Source organism: Odontomachus brunneus, unplaced genomic scaffold (assembly GCF_010583005.1).
Source record: "Odontomachus brunneus isolate Ranch 3 - 2012 unplaced genomic scaffold, Obru_v1 Obru_scaffold_078, whole genome shotgun sequence".
NCBI classification, from domain to species: Eukaryota; Metazoa; Arthropoda; class Insecta; order Hymenoptera; family Formicidae; genus Odontomachus; species Odontomachus brunneus.
Genome location: NW_022639528.1, coordinates 370,490 through 384,707, shown reverse-complemented (window position 1 = coordinate 384,707; position 14,218 = coordinate 370,490). Strand labels below are relative to the sequence as shown.

The window sequence follows — 14,218 nt, the reverse complement described above, 5'->3', positions numbered from 1 at the left end:
AAATGCAAATTATTAACTGTGTAACTCTAATAAAAGTCTATTTGAATGTAAGCGCGTTAAGAAAAAAATGCTATTAAGGAGAACAGTATATAAATATATATATGTATATGGTAAAGCGAGCGACGCGGAAACACGGAAGAGAACAGGTAACTCACGAGAGTTTAGATTTCCGAGAGAGAGCTCTTCTTTCTCTTCTTTTCTTTTCATTTATTCGTTTGTTCGTATAAGGCAAGTAAAAATATATGTGTTTAGATGATGCTATAAAGACTACGGGATAGAAACTCGAGCGAAACGTCCGGACGAGAGTCGGCACGGGAGTAGAGCGGAAGCGAGACTTGATGCTCCCTTGGAGCACGTCGCCGAGCGATTCTATACCGAGAGATTTTGCACGAGAGAAAGTGTCCCTCCAGCTAACTCGACCAGGGCGGAACGTTTCGAGAGTTTCCGAGGAGACGTTCAGTTTGACGGACAACTAAATTCCAGAAACGACCTCCGACTGTTTTGTACGGCCGAGAAATCCTCGCGAATTTTTGGACCAGAATTAGAGATTTCGCTAGGAAAAATGCTTAAAAGCTGTTGCTTTCGCGTCAAGGCGGTCAATATATTTCGAGACTATTTCGCCGCAGACTCTTTTATACAAGTATACTTCGAATAGATCTTGACTGTGCTACTCGGGACTGCCCGCGAAGAGTTCAAACTCGCGCTTTTCTCGTGCGAAGAATCGCAGGTTCAGACATCTCGGTCCTCCGAGTGAGAGGGTGGATTTTCGCCAAGAATCGGACGATCGTCCGCGTTTAGCTCGGTCGGGTGTTTTCGTTTTCTTCCAACCACCGCTTGCTACCAGTAATCTTAATTGTCCGCGAATGGTTACACACGAATGAGAATGGCGACGCGCGATTCGGCAGACGGAGATACCGAACCGAACGGAGATGATGCGAGTGAGAGAGAGAGAGAGAGAGAGAGAGAGAGAAAGCGAGCGAGCGAGAAAGAGAGAAAAAGAGAGAGCCTCGAAATCTTTCCGTCACGAAAGCATTGAGGGAACGCCCATCCGAAAATCTTTCCATCCACCTACATTTTGCAGTTACACACACAACAAATACATACATACACTCATACAAACGCTCACTCATTCACACACGCAGAGACATTCACGCGCGCAGTCCCTACGTGCGGCAGATTTCCTTTTCGCACGGAGAGTTCCCAGATTTCCGCATTAGCTTCTCATCCCTCTCGAAAACCCCTGTCCCACTGTCTCCCTGTCTCCTTTCTCTCAGTCCACGCGCAAAGAGCCAAAAAGATTCACGCCACCGACACCACCACCATCACACACGACAACACCACATTCGCACTCGAAGAGCCGTTTTTTCCTTCCCGACAACCGCCAACAACTGGACTATGGCGAATCGTATTTTCGGATAATATAGCGAGCAGTTCTTTCTTTCGGGTCGATTCACGAGGACAAAGAAGTAATGAGAAATCGATGTGTAATGAGTTTATGTGTAACGTTCAATTGAGGATTGTATGTAATTGTATATATATGAGTACAATGCAGTTCGTGAGTTAAGATACATTCTCCTTTTTCTACCATGAGAAAAATAAATTATTCTAGTTAATAAAAAAAAAAGGTCTGTGAGTGTGTGTGTGTTGTTCCCTCGTCATCATGACTCTTCCGTCGCCAACGATAATTGTTATAACAATTGTTCTCGATGCGATCATTTTCTCTTTTCATTTCACTCATGAAAACGATATTGCGTAGAAATATCTATTAATGAGAAATAAGAAGAGCTCCAACGTCAAATCCAAAGTAAATTCTCGGAACATATCAGAGTTGCGAGTAATTAATTACTTTTTTAATTAATCATCGTGTTCGATTGACGGTTAATATGAGTTAGTTCAATTGGAGACTGTTTCGACAATTGATTTCAACAAATTATTTCGAGACTGCTTGATTAACAATTGATTTCAACGACTTCAATTGAAGATTGTTCAATTGACAATTGATATGAGCGAAGGAAATCAAAGATCCTTCAATTAACAATTAAATTTAGCAAATCTAATTGAAAGTTGTTTAATTGATGATTCTACTTAGCGAATTTAATTTAAAGGGTGTGTAATTGACGATTTATATAAGCAGATCAATCGATTCAATCGAAAATTGTTCGATAACAATTGATATGACCAACGCCCCTTTACGTAGATCCTTAGCACTTCTCATTGACGCACTAAGAAGAAAGTACGTGGAAATTTATTTGTGGAATTTTATTTAATATAAATTTTATTTCTGTGAAAAAAAGATTTTTTTTTGGAGTAAACTTTATTTCTGTGAAATAAAGTTCTTTTTATGAAATAAAGTTAATTTCTGTGAATAAATGTTATATCCCACAAATAAATTTTCAAATATTTTTGTGGCTTGTACTAAAAATACTTGAAAATTTATTTGTGGAATATAAAGTTTATTCAAATAAACTTTATTTTACATAAAAGTAAATGTTATATCCCACGAATAAATTTTCAAATATTTTTCTCAATACGAGTAGTATGAATATCATCTACAAAACCAATTATAACCTCGAGTAATTAAACGCTCTTCGACTAAATCAATTGAATTTGCCCGTATCAATTATCAGTTAAACGGCCTTTTAATTAAATTTGCCAAGTTCAATCGTCAGTTGAACGATCTTCAACTGAATTCGTTGAAATCAACCGTCGATTAAACATTTATCAATTGTTTGTTGCTCCAATCAATCATCAATTAAGTGAATTGAAACGTATTTGTTCGAATCAACTGTTAAATTGAGAAAAATTTAATTAATATCTTTACAACTCTGGAAGATATACATTGGCAGAACATTTACCAGGAAGTAACGAAACTGGCATATTAACTACTTACGCGAGAGAACCGATCAAACGTACTCCCGCGCGGAAAGATTATATCGATGAGAAGAGAGAAGTCATCGTTTTTTCTCAAGAGATTTATTCCAGTTCAATCATTATGGCGAATAACTTTGAGGAACAAGGTTGCCTAATTTCTGAGAGAAAAAGCAATTGGATCGACAAAATCGACAAAGAAATGTTGTATTTATTGAACAAATTACGCGTTAGTGCAACAATAAGTTGCGTTCATGTAGTTACTGATCTATCGCAATCATTGAATCAATCGATAACTCTCATCGCAGTAACTATATAATTCGTTGAATCGATTAAACGTTTGCTCGAACGAATTTCGCTTGTTCGAACAAAGTCTCATTAACTCAACCACTGTTTTTTCTCAATATACAATTTTGCTTTGCGATAATGACCGGTTTGCGATCGCATGATTCTTGGGTAATTAGCGCAATTAACACTATACATACAAAGATAACAATAGCGAGAGTATAATGCCGGGGATAATAGTTTCTCGTTTCTAATACATCTGTCTAATAAACAAACGGAATTTTCAATCGGTCGATTAAATAAATTACGCGAACATCGATTCTTGTCTCTTTAATAGATAATATATTCACTCTACGACGCGTTATACAGACAGACCCGCGGCAGAGGGAGAGAAATAGAGAAAGAGGAAAGAGAAAGATTATTTATATCTAGTACAGAACTATATATACACGTATCCAATTAAGGTGCGTAAATATTACATTGCGCAAAGCCCGTCAATACATAATACCGCATGCACATAGTAAAGAGCCGACGCCAATTGACATTCGAGCTCGAATGACGTTAATTCTATCTATCGCGAATCGATAGGATTAATAAAAATGAACGATAAATAAGCTAAAACTACCAACACGCGAACATGTAATCAATCCTGAATATTCTTATTGTTTTGGTTCTTAAATACGAATATTTAAACTTTCAAAACATAAAATATACATCATGTATTGGTTGTAAAAGTATCAGTTAAATTTTTCTCCATTTAATAGTTGCTATATGAACAAATACGTTTCAATTTAACTAATTGACGATTGATTAAAAGCAATCGAAGATTGTTTAATCGACCACTGATTTCAACGGATTCAATTGAAGATCGTTTAATTGACGAATAATATGAGCGTAAAGAATCAAAGATCGTTTAATTAGCAAATTGAACTCAGTGAATTTAATCGAAGACCGTTTAATTGACTACTGATATAAGCAAGTTCGATCAATTTAATCGAGAAGCGCTGGATTACTAAAGTTACAATTGGTTTTTTGTGAATAATATTCATGCTTGGAATATTATGGCGTCGTGGAAGTTGTCGATGATTAAGAAGCTGTCAGTAGGACCCGTACTGAGAGGGAGCGCTGGTCACATCAATCGTCATTGAACAATCTTCGATTGAGTCGATTGAATCTGCTTATATGAATCGTCAATTAAACGGTCTTTAAGTGAATTTACTATATTCAATTGCTACTTGAATGACTTTTGATTCCCTTCTTTCAATTGAGTAATCTTCGATTGAATTTGTTAAAATAAATCGAACGGTCTCTAATTGAATTGACTTATATCAATCGTCAATTGCATACGATAATTAATTACTCGCAATCCTTATATATATAATATATTATTGAATGTATATAATTCTATGTTGAAAATTTGAATATTTGTATTTAAGGACCAAAACAATAAGAATATCAAGGATTAAATCCGGGAATTGGTAATTTTACCTCAAACGAAACTGAAGATTGTGAATTTGCATCGTTGAATCGTGAAACTTGGTTTTATCGGCGGGCTTGCTCCTATCGTTACGTGTTTTATCAACACGGCGCGTCATAATCCGATAATAATTGCGAGAACAATAATTACAAATCGTTACAATTATACTAACAATCTCGAGAGATAACCTTATATCTCAAACTGAAACAACTAACTTTGTGCAACTTACGCGATATCAAAGTCGAATTAAAGATGGTCAATGATACTGAAAAACGTCGATATTCCTTGGATTCCCTGGACTCTTCGCAAGAGAACGAGTAGCGTCGCTCTCTAAAATGAATTGCTTAATTAACACGCGCCGCGCCGCATGCGTCATCGGTCACCCACGCTGAATTTTCTATTCTGACCGTTTAATAATTCGACTCAGAAACATTTCATAAACATGAAATAAATCTTGTGTTATATATGTGAGGCATTTATTATTTAATAAATACAATAACACACAATTGACCCACGCGACCTGGACGTAAAATTAGTCTGGCACGGAACGTATTAATTAATTTCTAATGTGCTTGTATACATGAGCTTTTCTTATGCTAGATTAGTGCAAAAGATTTTTAATTAATTAATTATTTATTTAAAAATCAATTAATTAAGAATTTATATATTATTTTTCTATTAAATTGTCGTATTAAAAGTCGGAACATTGGAAAGCAAACAGAAAGTCCCCATTAGATATTTCAAAACTGCTGTCGATACTGCCCATTTTGCTCCTCCAAATTATTAATTCTTCGAAACTGAATAATCTCGTATTTGACGAACACGACGAATCTTTTGCATCAACCTAATAGCTTCTTGTACGCTTCCTATTGTCTCATTTATCAACTTTTTCTCCAATATCCTTCTTAGTATTCTGCGATATACATTTTTCATTATATATAAGTCTCTTCCATTGTATGTGTATAACAGATGCACATGAGAATATCGATACTTATCTCGACCAGCCCTAGATCGATCTGTTGAGTCTGCCCGAGTTAGCTTCGCCGATAAACGAGTGTCGATAAAACACACGCACGGGATATCCTCAGAGTCGCACTCGCCCCGACAGTTAGGTAGGCCTGAGGGCGCCGACCATGTCGCCCAACAGTCGCTCCACGCTAACGTCGCCGACCGTCGGCTTGAACAGCAATTCGTGTAGGGTAGCACGGCAGAGAGCACGCGCTGATGGTAAAAGCAGCAGCAATCGACCCACTCTGCGCGCATCCCTCTCGCAGAACACCGCCACTGTCTGCTCCTGCAGCGCTGACACCCTACCCGGCTCGCAGAGTCCTCGCGATTCTGTGAACGATTGAAGAGTGCACTCAAAAAACAACGTAAACGCGGAAGAGAAAGAGAAAGAGAGAGAGAGAGAGAGAAAAAAACGAATCGAGGAATAAGGGCCAACTTTTGTTCCAACTTTTTGGTAACTGATAGTTAAATCATATGTCTGCCTTTGTTTTTTCTTCAATTTAGATAAAGACAGATATGATTTAAATATCAGTTAAATTGCCAAGAAAATGGAACAATCCTGTGTTAATTAATTTTTTTAGTTAGTTTAGTTTTTTTAATTAGTTAATCTGTTAATTTTTTTAGTAAATTGCAATTTTTCACACGTTTGCTATCACACACACAGGAAAATATTCTTTTGCTAATAGATTACTCAGTTTACTTTCCCCCTTTTAAGCAACGGTTAGCTTCAAAAAATATTTTCCTGATAATACCCACACAGCAGGAATGTCCCAAATACATCATAGGAATATCTTGAAGATATCGCATATCCCAAATATATCTTTAGGATATCCCTACGATATATTTTGAATATCTCTGCTGTGTGGATAGTACTGATAATAGCTCTTGATAAGTAAAATATATTCATTACACAGACAGAATTTTATGGTAAAAATTACTATAGGATTTTGTGACCGAGGAATAGATTGACATTCTGCAGTAATCCACTGTCTTTTTATTTCATATGTGCTGTTTATCTTTTGTTATATCGGATATGTTTCTAATGAAATTCACTATGTTCCTTACGCTGCAAAAAATTATTTGCTGGTCCAGATAAAATTCTAAGTGTCACAGTTAGGATTTATCGCTAATTTCTGTATCTACTAAAAAGTTGTCTGTGATTACGTACATTCTACAGCAGCAGCAATGACAATTCTGACAGGAAGACCATTTTTTTAGTGTAACGAGATAGCGACTAACAATCTATTCCTGTGGATAACTAAAAACATAATAAAATTGAAAAGGATTTACATGAAAAGAAAATTAACATTCTCATCGTGTAGAAATTTTAAAGAAGCTTGCTATTATGTACACATAAGAGGAATTTATTTTCTTTAGTAGACGCATCTTAGTTACCACAGATATATTTTGGCTCCTGCGGCTAATTCTTTTCCTACGTAAAGAGTGAATAATATCGCTCACCCGCCTTGAAGAGGACTATGGCTTTCAGACACGCGTATTCGGAATGATCGACCCTCAGAACGGCGCATTTCGCTAAGAGTTCCCTCAGCCTCCTAGCTTTGTCGACGAGAGTTTCTCTTCGCTCCAGCGGCAAGTCTACCGGTACCAAGGTGGTCTCGTCCACGGAGAAGTTCCACTGCGCCGCTGTCAGCACAAATAACTCACTCCACGATTCCTCCAGAAGAATAGTCTGGTCTCTATAAGGGAGCTTGCAAGAGAGACAACGGTGATGTATTTCTGAGTGAAGCATGCCGGAAGCTTTGTATTGTATTCATCGCGACAAAAACCTCCGGAGAAGAATTCCTCGGTTTTTTTTGTTTAAATATCCTTGTGTATACTAAGTTCCAATAATAAAATCTTAACAATACATTAATTAAAGAGTCTGTCTTAACGCTTATCAGACTAAAGTTTACTAGTCTTTAGAGCGATTAGAAAGACTAATGAGTTTTGGGTCGGAAAATATATATAAGACGAGACGTGTTGTGGAAATTACAATCTGTTTGCTTATGTAGTTTAGGACTGTCTCATGCAGTAATGAAGAAATTCTCGATTAGAGCTACTTACTTGCAGGAAGGAGTGTATACTTCTCGCCCATCTTACAGCGAAGAAAAGCAACTTGGCCGCGAACTCGTAGATATTCTCGGTCGGCAGCAGGGACAAGCCTTGCACGGTATATTCCGACGGGACGGAAGTGATGATAGGCGGCGCCAGACGAGTGCTCACCAATTCCTCTGCACAACAAATAGAAAGAAAAGACAATACAATGTATTCTTAATTCTTAATTTTATGTCTTATTCCGATATGGACGCGCGACAAAAAAGGAAGAAATTTCGATTTTTACCAAGTTCTCTCATCGTTTTATCAATTTAGGAAATTGACGATTGCACGAGCGATAAAATGAAAGAAATTATAGTAAGTAATTCGTACCTTTCGGCTCGATTCTGACGTCGACGGTGCTGGCCTCCTCGGAACTGGTAACTTCGTCTTCCTTGCCGGTAGTCATGGATAAGGATTCCGCGGGCGGTCGTGGCAAGAAGTGCGCTGACCAAATCAATACGAGAGATTTTATTGCAAAGAGGAAGTACGTCGACTCGATTATTTTTACGTAGATATCAGTTTTACGATTCATCGCTCACCGACTGACGGTGCGAATGTCGGCACCGTGGGCTTGAAGGGGAACAACGCGGGATACAGGAGAGGGTGGTAGGCGCTGCCCGCGGGATGATAGACGTTTGGAATGCCCGTGTAAAGCCCTGAGGGTGTCCTCCTCGCCACTGCGACGAGGGAGGATGTGCTCCTAGGTGCTCTTTCGTGTTGCACGGCTGAAAATGACGGTAACGTTAAAAGCTCACGTAATTATTAACCGCACAAATCCACATTTAGTCATTCATAATTCTTTAATTGCATATTAATATAATACAACAATCATGATAGTAAAAATATAAAATAGTACATCAGTATTATTATTATTCATTTATAACAATCTACGTTTGTTAGTCGACTTGAAAAAACAAAAGAGAACATCTAAAGATATTAGACGAAATTTTATTTTTAACTGAAAGCAAATTTTTAGTAAATATTTATTATTATATATTTATAAAATTAAAAAGCACGAAGTAAGAAACAGAGTGAAAAAAGGAGAAACCGCCTTCAGACTAAAAAATATTTTGAATCAATATTCTTTACCTACAATCCTATACTGACAAGGGAACATAGGCAACCCGAAAATTCAGAAAATTCTGAAATATTATGCGCAAGTATAGTAGTACATCCATAATATAAAACTATTTTTTGTTTCTGCTAAATTTCGATTTAAGGGAGTGAAACCACCTCTCAAAACCAATAAGTGGGGAAAGGGGGGTTCAAAAATTTTTCATTTTTGCAAGATTTGAATACACCGTTGCAAAGAGTATAAAATATTCTATCACTTTTATATAAACTATTTTTTCATATGCCTTGTATTTTAGGAAATATTCACTAAAAATAAAAATATTATGTTTTTTCGAAGGGTGGTTTCACCCCCTTAAATCGAAATTTAGCAGAAACAAAAAATAGTTGTATGTTATGGATGTACTACTTTACTTACACACAAAGTTTCAGAATTTTCTAAATTTTCAGGTTGCCTATGTTCCCTTGTGAATGAAAAATGATTGATCTAACTAAAATTATAATTATTTGTGGCTCCAATCATATTTTTTGGTTGCTCTAACACGAAAATTATAGTAATATGCATATAAGACTGTTATCATTAACATTATAATAGAATTTAATTTAAAAAAGGATTATAAATACGCAAGGATATTGATTCAGAATTATTTCATATTTTTTTAGAGCTTTTGATATTTTTTAAAACTGTTTATATTTCTTATAAGTTTTTTTATAAATAAATAATAATAATATTGGGAGTACAAATTAGTTCGGTCCGTTTTTTTTTTGGTCAAAAATGCATTTATTTCAGAACAAAATGAATGAACAGATTAATCAAAGTATTGTCCATTGCTGGCTATTACTTTTTTCCACTTTTCAGGCAATTTTCGAATTCCATCTCGAAAAAATGTCTCGTCTTTTGAGGTGATCCAAGTTAGGAGCCAATTTTCGATTTCTGCGAAAGAAGTGAACCGGTGACCTACCAAATCGTGCTGCATCCATCGGAACAACCAGTAATCAGAAGGAGCAATGTCCGGCGAATACGGCGGGTGCGGTAAAATATCCCACTTGAGCGTTTCCAAATAATTTTTTACGACTTTTGCGACATGAGGCTGAGCGTTATCATGCAGAAGAATAACTTTGTCATGTCTTTGCTCGTATTCCGGCCGTTTTTCTCGTAATGCACGGCTTAAACGAATCAATTGTAGCCTATACTGATTTTTGACTTGGATCGAGTAATGCCTCCAATTCTTTGTCTTCGAATTTTTTTGGCTGTCCAGAGCGAGGCTTGTCTTCAACGCTGAAATCACCATTCTTGAAACGTCGAAACCATTCCCTACATGATTGATCAGTTGGAGCATTGTCACCATAAACTTCTACAAGCATTCGATGCGCTTCAGCTGCACTTTTCTTCCAATTAAAGCAGAAAACTAAAACCTCCCGCAAATGCTGCTTAGTTAACACAAAATTTGACATATTCAACACAGTAAAAAACAGGGGTTTTGTATGAAACTCAAAGCGATATAAACTGAATATTATTGACAGATGTCTAACCTCTTTGAAACCACCGAAATCAGCTGTCACTATGAAACATTCATAACAGCCAGAGCCATCTTTTGAAAACGGACCGAACTAATTTGTACTTCCAATAGTATCAGAGATAGGGAGAGAACTGCAATGATAGTCTAGCTAAAAACAGAATATGGTAATTAGGTATCTAGAGGATAATAATATTGTGAGATAATTTAGAGCAGATCCATATAGATGGTAATTGCAACATGCTGCGAACGGATGGATAAATATGTGGACACATAAATGGAGAATCATCAAGCGTTCGGATCAAAACTCCGAAGGGCAATCTCGTGCTTCACAGAAACAACGTTACGAAGAGCAACAGCCAACTACCCTGTCCGATTGCGCGTGTACAAGATAGACGGCTGAAAGAGAGACTCGGGGGAGCGCAGCGGCCCTTTAGCGGCACCTCCCTCTGCCTCTCTGCCCTCACTAATTGATATCTCAGCAATCAAGTGTTTGGATTATCGCTCGACGCGTAAGGGGCTCGGAGGTGTTTACAAAAGCTGTGAACGCGCCAGGCTGCTTCTGACACTGCTCGCCATCGGATCTTGCCGTTCGGTAAGCAGAAATATAGAGTTTCATGTGGACGCGGCTGTGTATGGGTTTGTCTGTGCGTGTGGATGTGGACACCGCGCTTTTTCCGGGCCGTTTCCCTTCCGCCGCGAGCGAGACACGTCGCCATGCATTGTAATATTCAACCAGCAACACACTTCGCGATCACATTCTACTTTCTGCGGAGTGTATCTGAGAGTTCGCTGTCGTGGCAACGTGACTATCTTTACGGGGGATGACACGTTAATTTCTGGGAGCGGAATAATCCGCTGTCTTAGTTGTTTCATCCCCGTCGACATTAAAATTTCATTTTTGAAAAATCGATAAATCTCCTTTTCGAAATTCTGCAAAAAAATCGCGATCGTCATTTCTCCTCATCTGACGCCGTCAGGTCGATAGAAATTAGACTTGGCGCGTTTCCGAAGGCAACGATTCGATTTTCACGCGCTCCAAGACGCGAGGGATCGCAAATCGCTTCGGAAGTAGCGCAAAAAGGGCGAGGTAATAGAACGTTGAAGGAACGTTTTGACTCCGTTACGGTTTGACTTGTCATGCTACGGGAGGATCTGCGACTGTCAGAAAACGGAACCCGTCTCTCGCTTAGCCACTCCGCTGGATATTTCCGCGCAAACACGTCGAGTGCCGTCCTGCGGCTCCAGCAATCGCGAGCGTTGCAATCTGCACGTATCTTTTCTCTATTTATATTTTCACTTCCGCATATCTTTCTCTGTCAGAGTGAAAGATTGAAAGAAAAGTGAAAAGAGGAAAATTGACAGATAAATTATATATCCTTGCATCACAAAAGAAAAGAAATTATTATAAAATATTCGTAATTTTTCACTTGTGATGGATTCGATTTCTCGCGCGAAACACAAAATTCAATATATATACACATACATATTCATTTACTTATTATCGCTATTAAGAAAATTTTTTCTTAGAAATAATCTTAAAAATCTTAAGAATTAAAAAAATTAAAACGTCACAATTTATATTATAGATATTTTTTTCTCCTAGTGTAAGGATACTTTCTTAATTTTTTAAAGTGGAATTTCACTCAAAACGAGGCAGCATTTTTATTTTAAGCAATGGTGAAACTACTGTCACTCAAAATCACAAGAGTAAATCAAAGTTGTAAAAACATCAATTAAATTTTTCTTAGTTTAATAATTGACTTAATCAAATATGTTTCAGTCCAACTAATTGACAATTGATTCAAGCAAAATTATTCGAAGTTGTGTCATTGACTTTTCATTGACGATTCAATGAAAAACCGTTTAATTGATGACTGTACTTAAATTGTCGAAGTTCAAATATTCCCTCTACGATTCAGAGTAGAGAATTCACTCTATACGAAGGGAAAATCGCTCGAATTCGAGTGGTCGTTCTACTTTTTGAATAAAATTTTAGTCTAAGAAATTTAGAGAATAAGGATGAGGATAATGCATGCTCGACTCGGCAATTCCGGCGATCAAGCCTCAAATTAATGCAAAGAACAATAATTTTCGAGTCTTTGCCAGTCGCATTCCGGAAGGAACGGTACGTACCGTCACGTTTCATGTTGACCTGAAGGCACTTCGTGAAGCGGCAGGCTTGACACTGGTTGCGTCGCGACACATCCACGATGCAGCGCCCGTTCTCCTTGCACACGTAGTCCAGATTTCTACATACAATGCACACGTACAATCTCGAGGGTCTTTAAGAAAATTCCCAATACGCGCATATTCTCTATGTTAATCACTCTGCACGATTATAAATGACTCGTGTTCATCGCGAATAAATAACGTGGTATCGTGGAAGGACCATGTCACGGGGACAAAATTTATGTTGCTGTCGGGACAGTTTAATTAGACCTGAAGTTAATTACCTCGCGTACCTACGGATCGACCGCTTGAAGAAGCCGCGACATCCGTCGCAGCTCGGCACCCCGTAGTGTTTTCCTGAAGCCTTGTCCCCGCAGACTTTGCAGAGTGTCTCCCCGCGGCCGTTCTCCTCCATTTCCACGAACCTGTTCACAGAACGAAAATCGACTTCGTGGAAAGTAGACATTTTGCACGTCATCGCGCAATCACTAACGTCTAAATTGGCGACGCGGAATTGTGTAAATGTACAATTCAATGAAAAATCGGTTGAATGTGAAAAACATTACAATATTTCAAGACTCAAAAAATTTGAGGAATGCCAAAGACAGGTCCGATGTGCATCTCGAATTTCAAGAATATATTATTCGAGAGGTTCGTCGTGTTTGTCAAATAAATTAGAAAGTCCAATTTCGTAAGATTAATCATTTTTACGAATGACCAACATTCACTCGGTATTTTTTTAGACATCTAACGAGAACTTCCTATTTCCCTTTGATACCTAGATTTCTATGAAAATTTAACAGAAAAACAACGAGCGTTAACATCCTCGATTATTCTTCGGCAACTATCTGCCTCGAAGAAGACAACTGAAGAAAATTCGTTAGCATCGCGCAATCGTCTCTCACGCTATAATACGCGGCGCAGTTGGTAAGGCAAAAATCAACCATGTATCTAATCTTGGACATTTGTACTGTTTTAATCTTTAAATAGGGATATTTAAATTTTCAACGTAAAATATATGTACATATATTGAATATACAAAATGAGTCAATAACTATTGACATTTGAAATATCTTTGAAGCGAGAAACAAAAGATCTTCAGATTTTTTAAGCTATGCTACTTAGAAAAAAACTTCTTACGAAAAAAATATTATAGTTTTTCCATTCATATAATTTCTTCCAATTTTACTATGTTTTAGTAGTCCAAGAATAGACTTTCAGTAAGATATATCTTGTTAAGGAATATACATAGGAAATTTCGCTAGAAATATAGTAGCTTTGGCTAGAAATATAGCAAGGTATTTCAATAACATATATTAATTCCTAAACTATAAGTAATATATATGAAATGAAAAAATTAGTGAAAACTGTAGAATATCGATCTATTTCTTACAAGTTGATTACGGCAAAATCCTGTAGAAATTTTTACTATAGAATTTTTTCGGTGTATAATGGTTACGCTTTTTTTCTGATAAAGGTAGCTTCAGAGGTCTTAAGGTCATCTTGGTACCTTGCTTCGAAAATACTTAAGGTGAAAATTGTTGCTTCACCCTATGCATTCTATTAACATAAATTATTTAGCGTTGCTCGAATTATCACAAATATTCAAAGGAAAATAAAAAAAGTGGGCTGTCTAGGTTTCTTTCTTTGTTTCTCTCTCTCTCTCTCTCTCTCTCTCTCTCTCTCTCTCTCTCTCTCTCTCTCTTTCTCTCTCTCTTTCTTT

General features: G+C 37.2%; 1 protein-coding gene across 1 annotated transcript in view; it reads right to left on the bottom strand.

The window, feature by feature from the left end:
- Nucleotides 1-2,503: 2,503 nt before the first annotated feature.
- The window catches only part of LOC116847470 (photoreceptor-specific nuclear receptor-like), a 16,698-nt gene continuing 4,983 nt past the window's right edge, over nt 2,504-14,218 (bottom strand). Inside the window, exons 2-8 of the mRNA XM_032822500.1 lie at nt 12,789-12,920; nt 12,460-12,575; nt 8,275-8,460; nt 8,066-8,179; nt 7,703-7,869; nt 7,100-7,346; nt 2,504-5,968 (exon numbers count right to left, since the gene is read on the bottom strand). Of these exons, the coding sequence (XP_032678391.1) occupies nt 5,739-5,968; nt 7,100-7,346; nt 7,703-7,869; nt 8,066-8,179; nt 8,275-8,460; nt 12,460-12,575; nt 12,789-12,920 (1,192 nt within the window). The 3' untranslated portion in view covers nt 2,504-5,738. The remainder of the gene's footprint in view (nt 5,969-7,099; nt 7,347-7,702; nt 7,870-8,065; nt 8,180-8,274; nt 8,461-12,459; nt 12,576-12,788; nt 12,921-14,218) is intronic.